This window comes from Chaetodon auriga, chromosome 19, assembly GCF_051107435.1.
Source record: "Chaetodon auriga isolate fChaAug3 chromosome 19, fChaAug3.hap1, whole genome shotgun sequence".
Classification (NCBI taxonomy): domain Eukaryota; kingdom Metazoa; phylum Chordata; class Actinopteri; order Chaetodontiformes; family Chaetodontidae; genus Chaetodon; species Chaetodon auriga.
Window position 1 is genome coordinate 4,484,844 of NC_135092.1, and position 22,844 is coordinate 4,507,687.

A 22,844-nucleotide genomic window follows, 5' to 3' on the forward strand; every position below is an offset into this window, starting at 1 on the left:
AAAAATTCAAATAAATAATAAGATAAAAATAAAGATGATTGAGTGACCATTAAATTGAAGACATTTCCCAATAAGACTGTAATGTGATGAGAATCTGGCAGCAGCATTTTGCAGCCAAATGCCGCCCCGGTGTTTTGGAATGAAGCTTTTTGTGTGTAGCCGCGGTGATGTTTCTGTAGAGATGTGTCTTGCTGTCTGCAGTGTCAGTGCTCTCGGAGGTAATGTGCGCTCTGTTTGTCTTGTAGATGTTTTCCCCTCCTGTTAGCAGTGGAAAGAACGGGCCGACCTCCCTGGGGAGCGGACATTTCTCTGGCTCAAGTACGTCAGCCCTCTTCTTTTTCCCCCCCCCCCTCTTCTTTTTCTTCTCTTTTCCTTCTCTCAGCCTCCTCCTCTCCTTCCTCTTACACCTGCTCGCTGGTGCTTCGCTTGCTGTTTGAATTTTCTCGTGTTGGTAACCATGTTCCCTACATGCAGATGCAGTTTTTTTGGGTTTGATGCCGTTTTGCTTTGTGGATGGCTTTTTGTTCTGAGGGGACGAAAAATATGCAGGATTTGTCTTTATAAACTCTGACTTGCTCATCTGTTGTTTGAGCACTCTGGTTGGCATTATTGTTGAGCTGGTTGGTGTTTTCTGCACCATTCATCCATCTATACTTGCCTGTCTGTGGCACTAAACCCATTGATTCCTACTGAAGATGTAAATGTCTTTTTTAATTAAAAAGCATTTTTTTTTTTTGAGCAAAAGTTGCTCAAACAGCAGGGAATAGTGCATTTGTTGGGCACTATTTCCAGCAGCGGATTAACACACATTGACCAGAGAGAGATTGAGGTTGAATATTATAGTGTGTGACTGTGTGTGACACTTAAATTTCCCAGATCACCTGTAACATACGTGTGTGTTGTATGCTCCTGTGCAGTCTGTGCGTGCGGGAATGTCATACGACTGTTAGGTGATGTTGTGATTATTCTTTATTTTGGGGCGACACGTTTGTTTTCCAGCTGCTCAAGTTCATTCCTGAAGGAGACTTCCTGTTTTTCTGATTTGCCGCTCTCATTCTTTCCTGCCTCTGTGTGTGTGTGTGTGTGTGTGTGTGTGTGTGTGTGTGTGTGTGTTGTGTATCAGCTCGCTGTGTTTTTCTGCACAGTGCTGTTGTCAGTGTGGAGCAGGCACAGTTTGGTTTCATCAGCGGTGGGACATGTTGCCTTTGACTTTGAAATGTTATGGATATGTGTGTGTCTGAGTGTAGCATTTAACTGCGCTGTCCGTATTTCAGTCCATCAGACAGTCTGTGTCTGAATATACAAATTGAGTCAATCAATGACTTGTTCATTCTTCTGTGCAGTGATGGAGTCTGTGTTTCATTCATTGAAATAAGCCGCACTCGTTCTTCGGCAGTGGTGAGATGTAGAGTACATTTACTTGAGTGTACATAAAGCTTATAAAATATGACGTTTTCTTCAGAAATAAACTACCAACAGTATCTACAAGTGGAGCTGAATCCAGTTGATCGACAGAAAATAAATTGGCAACTGTTCCGATAATCCTTTAGTCATCTGTCATGCAAAACATTTCATGGTTCCAGCTTCTCAAATGGGAAGATTTCCTGCTTTTCCTTTTGATTACTTTGGTAATTTTGATTTATTTGTAAGAATTTGGAGGTTTGGACTATTGGTTTGACACAACAAGCGACAGCTCCCTATAGGAAGGTGTCACTTCGGGCTGTGGGTAATTGTGACGGCATTTCTCACTATTTTCTGAATGAATGGAGAAAATAATCAGCAGATTAATCCACAATGAACGTAATCATGAGCTCCACCTCAACCGACTACAACAGTACAATCCTGCTTTTACACTAATGCATGACTTATAATACACTGATAAAATATATAATGGTAGAGTCAAAGGGGACAGTTTTTGCATTGAATACTTTCACTTTTCATACTTCAAGTACATTTTATCTGATCATACTCACATGCTGTTACTCAGGAAATATTTCAAATGCCTGACTTTTACTTGTAATGAGTATTTTTACATTGTGATATGAGTAATGTTACCAAAAGATCAGAAGACTTCCTCCACCCCTGTACATGAGTGACAGAATAAACTAGTTAAAGAAAGAGTGTGTGGGTACATAATGTATTATAGATTCATTCACACAGTCATTCAGTCAGTCAGTCATCCAGTCAGTCAGTCAGTCACTTTGATAGTAAGTGGGTGAGTCATGAAGTAACTGATTCACTCATTCATTCATGCTTTCATCCAGCCAGTCTGAAAGCCACTGAGTGACTTCATGAGTGAAAGAGTTCAGGTCGGTCAGTCAGTTCGGCTGCGTTCACACTGACTTTAGCATTATTTGAAAAAATGCATTTATCTGAATGAGGCCAGTCCAGCGATGCAGCCGGGCTGCCAGCGCAGAGGGCTCAGCGAAAAACTGCAGGGTCATCCGGCCAACACGTGCAAGCATGCATTCCTGGAGGATTTTTACTGTTGACCTCGCAACTAATAATCGCAGCTGTGACTTTCCAGAGTTGTCCACGGTCAGAGTATCATTTAAGCTGCTGTGAGGTGTTCTGCTGCCTGTTAAGTCTTCTGCAGTAACTCGTGGTTTTTAACGCAGGGCTGTTTTCAGTCTGAACGCCCACTTGGTACTGATGTGTAACTATGTGCAGATGTGTAGGGGAGGTTGAGTGAAATCTTTCTACTGGCTGAGTGGTTCTACTCAAAACAATATTCTATCATCGATCATGCAGTGATCATGAAACGTGGCTCGTGGTTTTTTTTTTTTTTTTTATTCCTCCGCCCCAGTGACAGCCATGGCTGGAGGCATTATGTTATCGTGTAGTGTGAGCATCCGTCCGTCCATTTGTCGCTCCTTGTGAACACGATTTCTCAGGAATTTCTTCAAATTTGGCACAAACGCTTACTTGGACTCAAGGATGAACTGATTAGATTTCGGTGGTCAAAGGTCAAAGGTGATTAGGGCCTCACAAAACACATTTTAGGCCATAACTTAAGAATTCAAATTAATTCTGACACAATTTCACATAAATGCCTCATAAGATAAACCAAAGAAGTGTTGCAATTTTAAATCCAAAAGACACTTTTCTGTATGTTTTTTGGGCTGCTTAGTGAGCAGGTGTACAAGTTGGGTGGTTAGCTTGAATAAATTGATGACCAGACTTCCTTACAGATAAGCAGAGGTCGCTAAATTAATATCCAGTATTCTTATATATTGAGTATATGGACATTTATATTCCAAGGATGACAAATAATACTAAGCTGTGCAGTCCAACAGGTCCATTTAGTCTCCGTGGTCAAATGTACACTTTCATATTTGACGTCTTTGCTGTGATCATACATCAGGTTGTTGATCGTGCTGCACTTCCCTCGTGTATTTTCCAGCATTTTATTGTCTGATGGTATATGCGTGTCATGTTCTGTAACATCTGTACGAGACGAGCTCAAACCTGGTCCTTCAGAGCAGGAGGATATTTTCTTTTAAAAATCTTTCCTGGAAGCTTTTCACAGAAAACAGCTGGGCTGTTTATGGTGCTCCCGCTCATGTTATTTGCCTCTAAACGGCGTTCGGAAGCCATTTTGTTTGTTGGCTGGAAAACAGAGAGATGTCGAGACGTCTTCTTTGTTTACTGCTTCATTGTGTGGTTGTTGTTGTTTGTGCTCTGCGGTTTCGGTGGTGTTGTTTGCTCCCGTGCTGTGCATACAAATGTGAGGCAGGACGACGAATGTTCCAATTTTTGGAAAAAAACGCTCTGTTTTTGCAGAATTTGTAGCGGTTGTTAGGCCTCGCTTTGCTGCTTCGATGTGTATCTTCATTTTAGATTGTTTGGATTTTTTTTTAGCTTCTGATACAGGAATACACACTGGTGTCACACACACATGCTCTCATCCCTGTGCACAGATCACACTCTCTTTCTCGTGCACACACATCTAAACACACACGTGTAAAGGATGCAACACACACACACGCGCACACACACGCACACAAGCTCGTGCTCTGCTCACCCCTGCTGTGGCTTTCTACAGGCCTCGGCATTTTGATGAGCCCGGCGCTGTTTGTGAATGCAGCTAATTAGAACTCTATAGACCTACACAACCATGAGAGCAGCAGTTTCAAAAGGCTGGGGCGAGGCCAGAGGCTGGGACACACCGATGCTGAACAGAGTCCACACAGGTTCAGGCTAACAGTCACGTCTTTGGTTAAGATATCAGAGAAGTTTAAAAAAAACATTTAAAGATGTGTTTAGAGATGAAACATGATGTTCAATGTTCACTCCTGTCAAGTATTTTCTTCTCGCCACTTAGCTCAAGACTTTCATGGCCTTGCGTGGGATTAATGAGCGTATCTCATCCATTCACATCCATTTCTTTGGCCTTTTAAAACTGACAGCACAGCAGCATTGGCTGGAGGCCTAAATTGGACTTAGCAGGTGCTCAGAGGCCACCAGGGGCCCCAAAACTGGCAAATTTGGAAGCGAAAAAGTCTTTGTAGCGTCAAGATGCTAACTTTTCATGAATTAAGATCAATTTTTATTCTGCCTGAATGATAACATGTAGTTGGTGTTGGTGTCGAAATGGATTTGAGAAAGTTTCATGACCTTAACGGGTTAAAATTGTGACGTGTAATTCTTGAAAGTGAGATAATATGAGCTTCATTTTGGAACATTTGGGCCCTTTGATCCCCTCGTACAGCAACAGTTACAGTCCAACCAGTCTGCTCCTCCTGTCCTAAGAGTGGAATGATGGGACACTGAGTTCAGCAGGCTTGGTTCAACATGCTGTAACATGATAAAACAGGTGGTTGTGTTTCCAACCACCTGTTTTTCTGCACATCTTCAATTTGTGCAGAAACCTGAAATGCTGGAATTTCCCTCAAAAGTCAAAATGTGACAAACTAGTTTTTATTCTTGGTTGAGGTGGAACAGTTGGTGTATCGCTAAAAATAAAATGCAACATAGTGCAACAGAAACAGACATGAAGCGCGTCCTCATACCTAAACGGCTGAGTGAGTGGGCCAGACTCTCCTGAAATGTCTTATAGGTTCAGGAAAAGATCGTGGTTTGGGTGATGTTGCGTAACCCTTGTGTATGTTACCTAAGCTAAAGTAAGGCAGCGTTGACTTTCTGTTTCACATGAGACACGGAGAGCGGTTTCCTGTGTCTGTGTGACCCATCCATCCACTCCACCTCCTCCACGTGCAGACTGTCTTGCTCTTTACGCTACGTCACCTTCCTCGACTTCCTCCCTCACTCCCATCTGAATTACTACAGCCACTAGAGCTTGCAACATAAATTTGCATTGTAACAACCTACTTGCACAGACTACCTATACGGCCATTCTTCTGGTGAGAAGGAGCATCCTCTGAAGAGACGGAGAGTTGCAGCTGATGGAAACATCAGATCTGTGCGGAACTGTTAGAAGACTGTAACCTTCCTCACGTGAATGCATGAAACAAACAGAAATGTCATGTTTACATCAGATTTTCATTCATTTTAGTCTCAAATGACACTTTATCTCACCAGCATGGCCGGAGAATCAGTGGCACTAACCATTTATCTCGATGCACTCAACTCCTAATATTATTACCACCATCATGGCTGAAAATGTGCATTAACTCACATTTTCTTTTGCCAAGTTTTTGGAAATTTGGTTAATGTTTGCACAATAAATATGAATGGAACCGACTACTGACAACTAATGACCATTTCAGTTTATTGACATGGAAAAACTTCTGTGTGTGTAAGGGAAGACTTTTAATTTGTACTACGTTATTCAATAGACCTGGTGGAGATGTTTATTATTGTGTTAATGTAACTGTGGTTTAGAATTTGTCTAATTATAGGAAGGTCTGTTCTTCTAGCACTGATATTCACCTGCATAACCTGCATGACAGAGAGGCTCTGAGACTATATGTATCATATAAAACCTAAATTTAAATCTCAAATTTACCAAAACTCTCTCCTTCAAGAATAAGACATTGAATTACTTTGAGAAGAATTTGGTAAATACATGTTGCGGTTTGATACCCAGCATGACTCTACAGCACAGTAATGTACATAACATCCTCACATTGAATCTTCCATATTAACAAAGGTCAATGCAGAAAGTCCCAAACACGAAGAAGACAGTTTGTCCCCAAATACTCCGGAAAATAGGTGGAGGTTACCAAACAGGGCTAAAGAAGACAGCATCAAAGGCGCAATTAGGACATAAAGGAGACAAGAGGCTGGATGAAAGCATGAAACGTGAAAAGTATTGTGTAAAAATAACATGTCAGTCATTGAGAGAGGCAGAGGAATCAAAGCAGGCGTTAGGGTTGGGTTTATCTGATGCTTCTGAGGATAAGGAGTGACATTCTTTTCAAGTGTGTCTCATGTAGAGGTTGAATTTTGAAATGACAAGCTTCTCACAATGCCGTGCATAAATTTCAGTTTTCAGGCCGTCTCCTCATCCCATGCTAGTCCTCGTATTTTTGGTTATAAATTCACCTTTAAACACAAAAGCATCTAAACATAAACGCCACACAATCCCCACGAGTCCCGGCTGACACGCTCAGCCCACGGTCATCGCCAACCAGGAAGTGGATTAGGCGTTTTAATTATTGGGAGATTTTGCCGTTGTTGTTGTTTATTTTGGGATCATCCCTGGAAAGATAATGCACACTTCAAACTCTGTGTGTGTTTCTAATCTCCTCCTGGATGAAGCCATTCAGCGAGCGGCTTCACTCTGCCTGTCAAAACCGCTGCCACCGCCACTTGTCTATTTCAGGTCTTGGCTGGTTTTGGTGTTTTTCCTCTTTTTTTTTTTAAAAGCTGTTATAACCTCTCAGATCCGCTGTTTGTCTCCCTGTCAATAGTGTTGGAAGGGGACTGAGGTGTGATTATGAGTGTGTGAGAGAGTGTAAATGCGTATGCTCATAGGAGAATGAGCGTTGAGCATAAACATGTGTGTCTGAGCGATTTGAAGAGATTTTGAATGTGTGTGTGTGTGTGTGTGTGTGTGTGTGTGTGTGTGTGTGTGTGTAGTTGGGAATAAAGAGGGGGATGGGAAGGGAACTTTGGGGGCAGGAGGGCAAATCATCATCCCTGTTGCCATGGAACATAAAATTGGCAACGCGAAATAGGGGAAATGTTTCCTCAAGTGTCAGCTGAAAGAAAGCAAGAAAAGGAAGGAAGAAAGAAAGAAAGGAAAGGAAAGGTAAGAAGTGATCCAAGAAGGAAGAAAGGAAAGATGGAGGAAGGAAGAGGAAATAATGAACGAAGGAAAGAGAGAAAGAAGAGAGGAAAGGGGGAAGGAAAGAAGGGATGAGGAAACATGGAAGAATGGAAAGGAAATAAGGAGGAAAGGAAATGTAAGGAGGAAGGAAGAAAGAAAGAAAGGAAGAGAGGAGAGATGGAAGAAAAAGAGGAGGAAAGAGGGAAGAAAGAAGTAATGAAAGAAAGAAGGGAGGATGAAGGAATAAAGGGAGAACACAACAATGGAAGGATGGGAAAGAAAAGTAATGGGAAGAAAAATAAGAAGGAAGGAAGGAAAAGAAGCAAGCAATGAAGAAAGAAAAGAAAAAAGAAGGGAAATAGCAGAAATCAGGTGCTCAAAATTCTTTGTCTTTTTCAAATGAATCCCACAAACACACAGACCATCATTCCATTCATCCATTGGATTTACCTGCGTATCCCTGAGAGCCAAGCTAAGATGTCACTGGATGAGAGGAGGTGCACACCTTGTACAGGTCACCAGTCAATCACACAGCTGACACACAGAGACAGGAAACCACTCACACTTAACATTCACACCTACAGCAAATCAGTCACCAATTAACCTCACCTGCCTGTGTTTGGACGTCCACACTCAACGCTCTCTGACTTGTCTGTGGATCTCCTTCTTAATGGTAACATGAATCTTTGAAACGGCTCATAAATGCATGTTTGAATTTTCAAAGAAGGCTCAGTGCCCAAACAGTTGTTGTTGGGGACTATTTTCAACGGTGGATTAATGCACATTTCATGTATTTGTTGCAGCGGGATGATCTAACCCGTAGTTTTGAGACAAGTCTTAAGTTAGGGCTGGACGCCATGTTGTCAAGTCAAACATGAATTATGAAACTTTAACTTGTAGTTTTCAGCCGTGTTTTACTCTGTGCATTACATTAGAGCAGCATGTCAAACAAAAATATCAAATTTTGTTCTTTGTATTAAATTCCAACTTGGTGAGAATCATTGATTTGCACAGCAGAAATTCAGTAAACAGCATTAAAATTTGCACAGATCCGATTTATCAGGATTTGGATGTGCAGACAGTATGCCGGCTTCTGCATGGGATTCTTTGACTGCATACTGGAGGAACAGAAAAACTCTGAGGCAGACGATGGAGAAATCAATCAGCTTTACCCTGTTTTACATTATTTTTGTCCAACCTTCCACCTCTTCCTCTTCTTCTTCTTCCTGTCAAAGCCAAACAGAAAAACACAGCAGCACTGTCGCCCGTGCCAGCGAGCTTCACGCATTAGCAGAGAAATTTGGGCAAGGATAGATGCAGCCCCGATGGCATGCCTGATTTTTGTTCCCCTAATTGGCATAGCTTATTAAGTCACAGTTCACAGCGGAGAAAAAAAGGGGGTTGCTTTAATAATATCCCCTCTCCCATTTGATTTGACGCACTTGTACCGAGACAGATAACGTGCTTCAACGCAGCGAGCGACGCCTCCACCGCCACCCTCTTGTCTCTATCCAGTCAAATCTGCCTCTGTTACGCCTGTCACTCAAAAACACCCCGGCTGATCGCTTTCAAAATAGAGATGGAGAGCAGGAACCAGTTGCTTAATACCTCACCCTCCCACCTTCTCTCTGCCTCTGAGGCTGTTAAATTGTCTTGTTTCCCCGGCAAGGAGATGCAGAACGACTCACAAAAACATCCAGCCATGCTCTTAATTGTGGTGCGGATTAGGGATTAATAGGCGTTTTTAGCCATAATGGCAAATATTATTAGCCCCATTTGCTTTTCTAATGCTAATAATGACTCTGCTAATAATGGCAGTGATTTCAAGGTTAGCGTCTGTGAGAACTCGGCGTGGATTTGCGTTTTTTTTATTTATTTTATTTTTTTCAAAGCTCAGGAGATTGACGTGCCGCTTGCTTCGACGGGCCGGCTCGCTACCGAGTCGGAGCTCCATATGTTTTCCCCAAAGACGATGCTGAGATGTGCTGAGCTGGGCTGAGCTGTTAAATTTAGATTAGTTTTTATTTTGCTCAGTTTGGTCTCTTTGGCTTAAGTTTTATTGAGTTAATTCATTTAGTTTGGCTTCTGAACTTGTTTTGGTTAGTTGTAGTGTGTTGAGTAGGGCAAGATATGCCATTATGTGGCAAGAGATAAGCTGTGGGCCCCCAGTGGCCCATGGCTGTGGTCCTGCAGGACCTGCCTAAAGACCCTTAGCCTTTCAGTTGATTTCAGTTTCTAGTTGTGTCTCTTATTCTTCAACAAGTTTACAATTAACCAAAATACCGCAAACCAGCCGACACACAGTGATGGGACCTTTGGGCCCCTTAGGGTCTGGTAACCCAGGGCAGCTAACCACTTTGCCCAGTTGGTAATCCAGACCGTAGTTTGAGTTCATCTTGAGTTTGTTTAGTCTGATCTGGTGTGGGTTTCTTTTAATTTTAAGAAGTTAGATTAGGTGAGATCTCCATAGCTTGCTTTGGCTTTACATTTGTTTGTTCACTCTGAATTACTTTGTCTCTCAGTTTTGGTTGGTTTTGTTGTTTTGCAGGTCAAAACTGGTTTTAAATGAGCAAAATTCAGTTGAAAAGACATCATGTTTCTGTAAATCACCAAAGCAGTAACTGGATGTCAGAATCAGTTAAAAGAATAAAATAAAGACATTTTGTCGGTTTTGTTTCTCCAGTGTTTTGTACGAGTGTGTGTGTGTTCGGTGTCTGTGTGTTTTGCTTTGAACCGCTTGTGATAAGTTGACTCAATGTCGACAGGCAGCCAGTGTTTAATTGCTGGTCTGAAGTCAGAAGTGACTGTTTTAGAAGCATCTGTTGTGCACCTGCAGCGGGTTACCTGTCTGATTTGTATGTTCAAAGTACAGTATAAACCAGCCATTAACTGTGGAGACTGCTTAGGAAGAAACAAAACAAAGTGTTTTCTAGACCTTTTTATAAGATGAACATGAACAACATCTGCAGCAATTTTTATTTTCTAAATATTTGACCACTGTTGGTTGCCTGATGATCTGTCTGAATACCTTTTCATATCACCTCATTATTCCAATGATATTGTTGTTATCAGATGCCGGCACTGTCAGTAGTCATATGGCGCCTTCAGGTTGGTCTGTTTGCTACGCTAGCAGCTAGTTAGCTTCAGGGATGGCAGCATCAGTCAGCCAGTCCAGTCCTTATCTGAACAACTATTGTCATAAAGTTCGGTACAGATATTCATGTTCCCCAGAGGGTGAATCTTAATGACTTTGTGGATCCTGAGACTTTTCCTTTGACATCACCAACAGGTTGACGTTTGTGGTTTTGAGTTAAATGTTGCAGCAGCCATCGGATGGATCGCCATGGAATCTGGTGACGTGTTTGCTCCCCACAGAACGCTGTGGTGATCGCACACTTCATCTACCAAATACCAAGACCAGATACCTACAACACTGACTGGCATTCCCATCAGCCTCAGCTGTGTGGTGAGTGCTGATCAGCACATGTTACCATGCCAACACAGCCAACTATGGCGGTGAACATTATACCTCCCAAGCATCAGCATGTTGGTATTGTCACTGTGAGCATGTTAGCACGCTGATGGTAGAATTCAGGTCAAAGCTGCTCTCCCAATTAGTCTTTTCGAGTTATTAGTTTTATTCACAAGTGTCGGTGTCTTTTCTTTTCCCGCTCAGTCGCACAATCTGCTCGTTTCCTCTTTTTCCAATCAGCTGAAGTTGACTGAATACCTGCTCCTCCCCTCCTGTGGTGAATATGGTTTCAGTCCTCCATCTTCAGAGTCTTTTGGTGAAACCTGACGGCTGCGGGGCCCCTCGTCCCCGGTAAAAAGCCCTTCTCCTCTCTCCGTGGTCGGTCTGTGACGTCGGCGAGGTGTCGTGTGTTTCGGCGCGCGCTCCCACACCTGTTCACTCGTACCGGCGGCGGTGGCGGCACAATCGCAGTCACCGTGCCTAATTACCCAGTCCTTAAGAAATAAAGAGACAGGGAACGTCAACCAGCCTGCCTGGCAATTACAGCGGCGCTCAACACCTCTCCGCAACAAACACCACTCCAATTAGAGACAGCCAACTTATTCTGGGAGGCGGCGGTCTGTGTGTGTGTGTGTGTGTGTGTGTGTGTGTGTGTGTGTGTGTGTGTGTTTGTGTTTATGCTTGTAAGTGCAAGTGTGTGACAAGCTAAATTGTTTTGGGAGTTGGGAGTGTCTGCAGTGTGTGTGGCACATGAAGAGTAAGAATGTGTGTGTGTGTGTGTGTGTGTGTGTGTGTGTGTGTGTGTGTGAAGGTGCGTAAGTGGCTAAAGTGAAGGCAGAAGAGTGTGTTTTGTGAAAATGGTGGCTGTTAATTGAGAAGAATCACATGTCGCAGTCGGAGCAGCTGATTCCACCTACGTCTTCGTCCTCTTACCCTCCTCTTTCTCCTCGCTGCTTGTGCCCCGTCACTACTCCTTTACATCCTTCTGTTCTTCATCCTATCCCGACTACTCTTCCTTGTTAGTCTCCTTCACTTCCTCCGTCTTCCTCTTCTTCCTTCTCTGCCTCATTTTACACTTACACACTCTTTAACCTCCCCACTTGTCATGCTTCACCTCCTTTTCCATCACCTCCTGCTTGTCTCTCTCTTCATCTTCCTCCTCTTCTTCCTCCTCGCTAGTTTCACCCCATCACTCATCTTCCTCCTTAATATTAACTCTTCCTCTTCCTCACATATTCATTTTCTCCCTCTTTCTCCTCCTCCTCTTCCTCCTCCCTGTTTTCACCTAAATGCTCCTTCTCCCATCTACGCTTCTTCATACTAAACTTACTCCTCTTCCTCATCAGCCTCCTATCAACCGCTTTCTTTTCCTGCTTTGCCTCATTTTCCTTTCTTCTCCGTATTTCCTTTCTCTCCTCCTTCTCAACATTGCCATCTCTTCTCTCAGCTTCCTCATCATCATACTTCTTTCTTTCCCACCTTCAGTCTGTCTTTTCCTTCTTTGCTCTGTTTATTTGTCCATCATCAGTCTGTCTTTCATGTCTGCCCCCTTTCTCTTCTTTTGTCCTGCTCTTTCTCTTCCTCCTGTCACTCAATGTTCTCTTTTTTGTCCAGTCTCTCCCTCCTGTTTTTCCTGTTATATTCTTCCTCCTTTTTCCTGCTTTGCCTTCCTCATCATCTTTGTTCTCCTGCTGTTGTTCTCTCTCTTCCCCTTCCACCCATTCATCCGCCTCCTCCTACTCCCTCCTTGGAAGTCCCCAGCTTCAGCTACACCAGCAAACTGTTGTTGACTCACATATTGTCCTCATAATGTTGCCAGTCACTGCAGAAAAAAGTTTTTACTTTCTAATTTATACTCCTATCAAAGCTGTTTGGGTACTTTCAGTGCATAACTCTCCTGTGGTCATGTGACTTTTTTTTTTCTTCATCTTACTTTGTATTTCCTTTCAACCTTCAACATTTACTGTTACATCCTGCTCCGATTCCGCGTTTCCTATTCCAGTTCCTTTTTGACCTCAACACAAAACACAAGCTTGTACTGACTCAAGGCTGAATGTGTTTTTTAGCGTGAAGCGTCCTGAGATGCCGTTCTCTTTCGTTGTAAGCTAAAAAGAAAAAAGTGAGCTAGGAAGGACATACAACTTTCAAAAAAGAGAGAAGGATGCTTTTCACCAAAAATATAATGAAACAGCCTTGATTAGTCAAATTTTAGCTAATCAAGGATGTTCAAAGTTCAGTTTTAACTGTTAGTATGCAATTTACACATTTTCTCAGGGTATTAAAGCAATAGTCCAACATCACTCCTTTGTCAAATACAGGGCTATACAGCAAGCAGCCTGTTAGCTTAGCTTAGCATAAAGACTGAAATCAACAATTAGCTAGCCTGGTAGATGGCCAGTCGTCATGTCTCGATGTTTTCTAGATGATTGTAGTCTGTACATCCACTGTTACTGCTCAAAAAGGAGCTGCTAGAAGTTGGGGGATGAAAAACGTTTCATGGAGCAGCTTTGCAGAAATTATAATTATAGCCTATAATATGATTTTTAAATATCTGGTAAACGGGGCTCAGGTGTTACTCGCAGCAAAGCAACCAGTTTGTGTCAACCAGCCTATTGGGAAGGTGTGAAAGCTGTCAGATGAACTCTTCTGTGGACTAAACAGCCAAACTGAGACTGCTTCAAAAGGAGGATCATGGTGCGCTTGCCAGCGGATGCTAGTGTGGTTCATTTGTGGGAACAAAGCAGAAGTTAAAATGCTGAAGCATTTCTCCTCTTTCTTAGTCCATTTGCTAAGGTTGAACTATTTATGAAACAGTCTTATCATAAGTGATCTGTCAACCAGGCTAAAAGCTGTCTGATCAGTGTCATGTGCCAGTTCATGTGACTTCATGTTTATCTCCTTTTCCATTTGAAGATGGAGCTGCAGGGTGAATTCCACCAGAACTAAGAGGCAACAATTTAGCATTTTTTTCCAACCAGTTTTCCAATCATTTATCAACCAAATGACCTGAAATACAGGTGTTAAAACACCATATTGCTCAGAATTTACCAACTGTATCAACATGGTTCCTGTATCCCTGGAACACTGACACTCTTCTGTCCATTCATATACAGATATCTGCCAAGTGTTGAACACCTGTGAAAACTGTCCTGAAACATGTGTTGTACAACTCACATGCCAAATGTTGGCGTTTCTGAGAATCCTGAAAATAACAATCGTCTGACCTGCAGTGACTATGCCATAAGGCTGTAGATTCGGGAAGTGCAGAGGAGCTGAAGAGCAGGGGGAAATGGAGGGAGAGGGGACATGAATGATGAAGATGGTGAGGAAATCACGTCACACCACGTGCTGAAGAAGATGCGATACTAAATTGGATTTTTCTTCCATTTGTTTTGCCTCAAACCCATTTCACAGCTCACACCAAAAATCATTTTTATGTTGTATCACAGGAATTTATCAAGGCGTAGTATATTATAAATTAAAAACATCCTGTTTCCTCTCCATTCTCATTGTATTCTTCCTCTTTACCCTCCATTTCTTCTTGTTCATCTCCAACTGAGATGGATGTGAACTTGCACATGACTCACCACTTGTATGTATATTGTCTCTGCATGAATCAGTTTGTTGAAGTTGTTCAATGTACAAATGTGATGTGAGTTGACTTGCCAGAGACACACTGAACCTTCACACCACAGAGATCAGCGGGTTAAACCATCTGTTTCAGAGTTAGGGGTGGGATAGAGGAGGGAAGCAGCGTGATGGTTCGTCCCGGCTTTTGTTTTATTCTCAGTCTTTGGCAGCACTGGCACCAGAGTGGCACTGCCAAGTCCCTCTGTGTGTGTGTGTGTGCGTGTGTGTGTGTGTGTGTGTGTGTGTGTGCGTGTGTGCGCGTGTGTGTGTGCGCATAGGCGTGCCCGCGCGTGTGTTTGTGTGTATGTGTATTACTACATTGTGGGGACATAAATCTGTTTACACAGTCACATTGTGCGGACTCGCCTTCCTTATGGGGACAAAATGTAAGTCCCCAGAACGTACCTCATTAAATCTGAGAGTGCAGACTTGAGTTAAGGTTAGGTTAGGTTAGGAAAGGAGCGGTTATGGTTATGGTTATGTCCCCAAAAGTGATGGTAACATGAGTGTGTGCTTATGTGTGTGTATGTGTGGAGGAGATATATTTTCCAACCAACCCCCTTTTTCCCTTACACACACACACACGCACACATGCACATGTACATGCACACACACTCACACACACACACACACACACACACACACACACACACACACACAGACTGTAAATTGTCTGGAACACCCCTAGTGCCATCTGGTCTTGTGATGGGCCAGACAGAGAGAGAGAGAGAGTGTGTGTGTGTGTGTGTGTGTGTGTGTGTGTGTGTACTGTAAGTGTGTATTCATGGAGGCCGAGAGAAATGGAGAGAAAAAGAAAGAAGTGTGCATGCATGTTATGGTCGTGTGTGCGTGTGTGTGTGTGTGTGTGTGTGTGTGTGTGTGTGTGTGTGTGTGTGGCATTATTGTGTTTTTGTTCATCCGTGTAAAACAAAAGAAAAAAGAAAAGGAAAAATGAGCTCTCCAAAGCACGCACGCTCTCAGACACACAATATCAGCAGTAAATTTATGCCACCATCTCTGGCTGTGTTTGTGTTAATTTGGATCTCCTTCCCTGACGTTTAATTGGTGTTTTGGTCCAGCGTGAAACTAGTTTATTTGACAAAGTCCCAGTGTGTTTAGTCTTGTTTTAGACATTTTTCTAATGGAGTTCTGCAGGACAGGAGAGAGAAAGACACTGAACCCTGCTGAAATGCACTTCAGCGACACATCCCTGGAGCTGATCTTGACCTTTGACCTCTGATGTTGTGGATTTCCCTTCTGACCGCTTGAGGTTTGTCGCCAGAGGATTCATTTTGATTGGCTTAAGCTGCTGGAGGCGTGAGATTCGACAGGAAGCCCCAGTAACAGTTGTTTTATTATTTATGTTTTAATGTCTTTATTAGTTTTTAACATTTATATCTTTAAACTTGATTTTGAATAATTTTCTCATTCATATTTCATTGTATATTGTACTATATTCCTATTTTTGATTTTATTTATCAACACACTGAAACATTCACACTGACTGTATACCTGGCTGCGTGGTTCATTCACAGAACATTCGGCCTCGGCTGGGTTCAGCACCTTGCTAAAGGGCAGTCAATAACGACACAGTGATGCTTAAGAAATAAAGGAACGGCTGATATGTAGATTGAACTAGCAGCTTTCCATTGAAGCTCTAATCGTGCCAGTGTTAGAGCCTTGGACAGAGAGCGGAGCTGCAATCTGTGAACCTTTCATTGATAAAATAGTGAATTTTGGCAAACACTCACACACACAGTGAATGTAGCGAGGAAGAAAAGCTGATGAGAGGAAGACAGGTCAGATCTTGACTCTGTGTGTGTGTGTGTGTGTGTGTGTGTGTGTGTGTGTGTGTGTCTGAGAAACATGTGGGTTGACCTGAGGAGACCAGACTGCTTCTTCCTCATTGGCTAAAGAACATCTGGCAGTCTGAGTGTGTGTGCGAGAGAGTGTTGGTGTGTGTGTCTGAGATACCACATTGATCTCCCCTCTCACATTCCACACTGTCAGGACTCTGAATAGTAAGAACTTCTCACTCCAAACATTTCTCCCTCCCTCTCTCTCTCTCTCTCTCCCCACCTCACTTTTTCCCCTTTCACTCTTTCTTTTTCCATTCTTTCATCCGGTCCTTCTCTCTGACTCTTCCCTTCTACTCTTTTCTTTTTGTCTCTTCCCACTCATTCTCTCTCTGCCTCTGTTTCCTCCAGTCTAAACTTTATTACGGCCTTCTTTTTCATGTTTCTTCATAAAACCAATGACCTATAGCTGGAGGTGTGACCACGGTTAGTGTTCACTGTCAACATTAAGCATTTTCTGAACAAACTTGAGACTGGACTTGAACTGCACAGTTGACTTGATGACCTAAACTGAGGGACACACCTTGAATATGAATCATTTGTCATTCATGAGACCTGTGTGGTAAAGGACTTCTGTATCAGTGTTGCAAAAAATTCTACTAAAGGAAAATGTGATGAAATAAATAATTAATGATCAGCATACAGAGACTGGAAAGAATTGACTTACTAGACTTACCATAAAGGACTGAAGAATTGACTTGGACTTGGACCTGTCTTGACTTGAGATGGGTTTTGGAAATGTGTCAAATTTCTTTAAACTTGACTTGGACTTGTCTCACTTAACAAGTCGCTTATCTCACATGGCAGAACTGAGATTTGACTTGACTCTTTCTACCGTGAAGGCGTTGACAACCGACTGGGACTTGTCTGAAAACACTAGACTTCACCTGACCCTTGTTCTGACACTTCCTGGACAAATCACATAGGACTGACTTCGATTTAACCTAAAGAACTTGAAAAATAACGCAGATTGTCTTGAATGTCTTCATACCTGACTTGAGATTTGATCTGATACCCTTCAGATTTGACTCGGACTTGCTGGGACAACCATGAAACCTGAGTGGGACTTGCCACAGAAAGACTTGTCTGTACCAGCATCATATTAAAAAAGCTCTTTGTTAACCCTGTAAACTGGCTGCACTCTGCTGAAGTATTCATGCACATTGAAATGTTCATTGAAAAAGTTGAGTTGTGTATTTTCAGCTGTTTGTCTTATTTGACAGTTTTGTGTCTGTAATAACTTCAGGGTGAAACCTTCACTTCCACACAGTGTTTTTAGCCTTTGGTTAAAAGGACGTTAAAGAGGACATTACTGCGTTTTTGTTTTTGTTTTTTGCCCGAGACTTTCCTCTTTTCTCCCATTTTCCGGCCTGCTGCCTGTTGGATGGCCATCCTTCAACAGCTTGAAGCCATTTGAAGGACCAATTATCCAATAAATGCGGCTTTATGAAGTTGTTTCCCTGCTGCTGTGTTCTTGGAAGGCAGAGGTGTATATCAACAAGATTTACAACACTGGAGCTTTAAAAGAAATAACCACCATTTGGAAGCATGTGACACCTACTTCTGCAAAACAAATACAAACACATTTGCATTATTGTGCTTTTTTATGTTGGTTGCCAATCCAAAACCAAAAGGCCGTGATTGCAAAAGCTGAAACTAAAGATTTGATCCGTGAAATGTTAAGACATACGCTACATTGCCAAATGTTTATGGACGCCAGACCATGACACCGATAACCGAACATGTCATTCCAAGACAGCAGGCGTTCATCTCCAGCTGTAACAGCCTCCTCTAATCAGGAAAGGCTTTCCACCATATTTTGGAATCTGGCTTTAAGGATTTGTTATAATTCAGCTAACATGATGTTGAGTGATATGTTTGGCTCACATTGTTTCAGTTGATTTCAAAGGTGTTGGATTTGGGTTAAGGTCAGTGAAGTTCTTCCTCACTAAACTAAGAACGCAGTTTCCAAAACTAGGCCTGTACCAGTTTGTCTCCATGAGGGTTCAGGACATCTAACTTTTTTTTTTTTTCAATTGTATCGCAATCAAGCCAAGTTACCAATGAAGGTCATTTGTACAACCCCATTTCTTCAAGAGTGTATCCCAGGATTTCTACTTTTTTTTTCTATTATTCTATACTATTATTCTGGACAGAAGAGTTTTTCTATTAAAAAAAAAAAAAATGCTTGAAAACATCAGCTGATTAAACATACACTCAGCATGTACATATAAGGGAGGGACTCTGGGCATTTTTGTTGTTTTTTCACTGGCGTAACTCTTTTAGACAGAAGGCTCTGGGTGTGGCCAGAGGTTTAAATACTTCAGTGCGGACTGAGGAAGCAGAACTAATTGCTTCAGTGGCTCTGTAAGAGGGGAGGCAAGGCGAGACCAAGGGTCTGTCACTGTAGCGTGTCTGTGGGATGAAGTCTGTGAGGGTGAGCTGACTGTATTTCTGCGCCTGTTTGAACAGAGTAATTTAATTTTAGACCACCATGTTGCCCAAAATGAGTGATTCCTGGTACCTCTGTGGAAAAAAAAATTATCTGTGTTTTAGAAGCAGGAATCTGGAGCAAAGATCAGTAAATGTTCACCTTGAGGCAGGACCATACTTCCAGGAAAGCAAGAGCTCCATTCGCTCTTTCCTCCATAAACTCTTTCCTTCACTGGATGAGTGTTCAGGCTACAAGACCTGTGGAGTTGTTACCTTGTCTGCTGAATAGGCCCTAACCTGAATTTTAGACAGAAATTTGAATTCAACCTTTATTTGAACTTGGAAAAAAAAATCTTCTAGTCTTACACTCTTGTGCAGGGGGAAAAAAAGAAAAAAAAAAAAACAGGTTTAGACTAGCAAAGAGTTGAAACAGATGAAATATGCTAGCCTCGCTCCGTCAAAAAAAAAAAGATAAAAATCTGCCATGCAACAACCCCAGAACTGTCCCATGTACATGATTTACTTCGCCTCTTGTTTAAATTAACACTGTGGCTTTGAACAGCATCAAACTACTGAGTGCAGTGATGGCACACAACATCTCGAAGGTCCTCTCCTCACGGCGGGGTTGCCAGGTCTGAGCTCCGTCCTAACTCTGCTCAGACTTTTCTTTTCAGCACACCACATTGCCAAAAGTATGTGGACAACCAAACAGCACACCCAAATATGATTTTTGAACATCTCTTTCTAATGCTGCTACAACAGCCTCCACTCCTCAGTCAGGTCTTTTCACCAGATGTTGAAACCTGGCTGCACGGATTTGCTTCCATTCAGCCCCAAAGAGTATTTAGGTTGAATCCTGATGTTGGGTGTAAGGTCTGACTCACAGTGGGTGTTTCAACTCATCCCAAAGGTCCTGGATGAGATTGATATCGGGGCTTTCAAACACAAACTGAGGACACTGTATATCATTGTGTGTTCTAGCAGTAAATTTGGAACTATTGGGCCTAAACCACGAGAAAGAGATCCAAATCAAAAGTACACCAAAGAATGTGAGGGATGTCCACATACTTTTGGCCATATTGTGCATTCAAGTGCCCTAAACCTGAGCAAATATGTTTTTCAGGCTACTATCCTATATGTGGACGTGTGTGTGTTGTAGAGTGCAAGCTACATGTGCACACACGGTTTCATTTGGCAGCTTGTCTGTGAGTAAGAATGTAACCTGAGACCCCCCCCTCCACACACACACACACACACACACACACACACACACAGGCGTTCCCACACTACCTCTCACTCTCTCTCTATCTCTTAGATGTAAGCCTTTTGTCTGCCCTCAGCCTCTTTTTTTTCTCCTCCTCAGTCGTTGCAGGTGTACATCATGAGGCAATAAAACAAGTAGTGACTGTTCTCCTTCCCAAACACAGCCCACGCTCAGACGGCTGCAGACCTTCCACCCCCAGCCCTGCTCCACATTTACTCAGCTCTTTCTAATTTGTAGCTGTGCATGTTTGAAATGTGTGCGTGTGTTTGAGCGTGTATGTGTTAATGAATATACATGCTGGGTCCATCTTGCATAAATCTGGTCGTAAGGCCTCTGTCTGTTATTTTTGGAGTCGATCACGAAGGCGATGTGTGAAGTGAACTCTGCGTATATGAATTAGGAGAGAAAGCACATTTTAAAATGAGGTTACCTTTAGGGGTCATGCGTTGTAACGGTGGCTGGTTTGTGCTGTCGTCAAGGATGAACTGGATTGCAGTTATTAGTTGTTTCTGGTGTAAACTCTCAGGATTTTTAGTAATGTGTCAAACAGGGCTCCTGCCATGAGCAAGTTGATCTTGAAATGATTCTGCAGCTCCACTATCATATTCTTATTTCCTTATTCTCTTCTTCAGGGCTGCTTGTTGTCTGTGTGCATAGTTTCTGATCTCAGCAGTCTCTCTATATAATCAGCATGTTCATATTTATAATATTGTTTGCAGGTATAATGTTTCACACGTTCATCCTTTTAGCTTAGTGTAGTGGTCATTTTGTGAACAAAACTAGGATGAAATATGTTAATGAACGACCTTTTTTTTTTTTCCCTGAGTACTCAGGCTGGTAAATGCAGGTGGCTTAAAAGCCATATAAGAAAATGTAACTTTTACAAAACATTAAGCCGACAAAATAATAGTATGTGTGGCCGTCGCAGTCCTGTAATAAGCCCGTCCAATCATTGGCAGAGCCCTGAAGATGGCGTGGGATTTGGTTGAATACTTCCAGCTTTCTCTCTCTAGTTTCTTCAATGTTACCAAAACCCACCTTGAACAAACCTCCTTAGAAGACAGTGAAATTACTAGTGAGTGAGTGAATGGCTGGGAAACAGAGAGCGAGCGAGCCAAACTGAAACTCAAACTGAAGCTGAGTGCCATATTTAAAGACATAGTTTACTGGAACATGGTGTACGCGCGTACATGGTAAAGTACAGTAATAACAGCCTGTGACGCGCGTGTCCTGCAGGATCCTGCTGCAGCACTGAGCTACATGCCTCGCTGCACTTTGACTCAGTGTTTCACAACAAATTTCTAAAAAACACTAGTTTGCATTTAGATCAGAAAATTCCATTTCGCGAATCAGTCGTAGTTTTTTTCTGAGACTGCTAGTTGTATGTGACGTATATGATGGAAAATCCCTTTGATTTCCACTCGGATTTTTTTTGTCTTTGTGTGTGTTTGTGAGCTTACATGAATGCGGGTTTTGTTCAGCATGGTCATTTGTGTTTTTGCGCGTGTGTGTTAGAGTGTGTATACCAGACCACAGTTCTCTTAATAGTAATAATGTGAAATTTGAAGCAGCAGGTTCTGTTCTCTGTTGACATAATGATTGCAGTTATGGGGTCTGACAGCCACACACACACTCACACATTCACACACACGCACACACACCAGAGTTTACTTTCAGTGTGATTCACAGAGACGGCCTTTGTTTGCACAAGTCGATCAAATTTAGCTTATCGTTGTTTTTAATCTTGAAAAATGAAATGTAACTGCCTTTTTTTCTAGCAATAATAGATAAAGCTACAGGCTACATGATAGCAAGGATTACAAAACAAGCAGAATTGCTTACATTTAGTGTTGTGCTGCATTTATTACCTCCTGAACATTTGCAAAACCTTTTTTTTTTGCATGGTTTAAACGTATGTTGTTAGATTAACTTGCAGCCGTCTTCACTGATGTATTATGAGAAATGGATACTGTGCTCCAACATGGCGGCCATTCATTTCAATGAAAGTTAGCCACCTGGCATATTAACCAATGACGTTTTTGTCTTCCAAGTTGTCTTTCCCATGGTGCAGCCCAGTCCACATGTGCATTAGTGTCAGAGTGATAACAGATCTTGTTTGAAGTCGGAGGTCTCCCAACAACAGTCTTACAGATGTCTTTTAATAATGGTGGTCTGTGGGGATAATCATTTTTTTGGTTTGTTTGTTTCTATTGCCATCAGTGTTTGTGTCATTTATAATGAGCAGCCCAAGGTTGCAGTTGTCCTCATAACCACACGTGACTGAAACTAAAACACCCTCGACGTGTTGGATGAACAGTGTTTGTGAGCTTGAGCTCAGTTGAAAACCTTCAGGAAGACCAGCGGTCTGTTTGGAACGTAATTCACTTTTGTCTTTAGATGATTGCTGTTGTCATTTTGAACAGTCGAATACACACACACTCACACACCCACACACACCCACCCACACAAACACACACACACACACACGGACGTGCTTCAATGTGTTTAGACAGAGCAGCAGAGCTCTCTTTCGTTCGTGCCCAGACATGTATTATGTGGTTTTCAAAGGGAAGCCTTCACTTTAGTGTGTGTGCGTGTGTGTATATGTGTGTGTAAGTGGGTGTGGGTGTTTTCTTGAGATCAATGAAGTTATAGAGTGCAGCAGCTTTTGACTCCGCACACACACTCTCCAGTGAGGCCTGTTCTTAGTCAAGTGTCACGCTCTGCCCTTCTGACATCTGGTCCCTGAAACCTCTGGAGTCCCTGCTGTGTGTGTGTGTGTGTGTGTGTGTGTGTGTGTGTGTGTGTGTGTGTGTGTGTGTGTGTGTGTGTGCGTGTGTGTGTTTGAGTGTGTTGAAGTCCATGTGCATGTCTGTGTTTGATTAACTAACCATTCCCTGTCTGTATGACAGACCCTGCCAATACACTTGTAGTTATTGTAAACCAACCTCCTCC

The 22,844-nt window shown here is 42.4% G+C and overlaps 1 protein-coding gene across 14 annotated transcripts in view; it reads left to right on the forward strand.

The window, feature by feature from the left end:
• The window catches only part of tcf4 (transcription factor 4), a 224,107-nt gene that overhangs the window by 5,441 nt on the left and 195,822 nt on the right, over positions 1-22,844 (forward strand). For all 14 annotated transcript variants that reach the window (XM_076758147.1, XM_076758143.1, XM_076758149.1 and 11 more), the window contains one exon: positions 246-318. In XM_076758147.1, the coding sequence (XP_076614262.1) occupies positions 246-318 (73 nt within the window). The remainder of the gene's footprint in view (positions 1-245; positions 319-22,844) is intronic.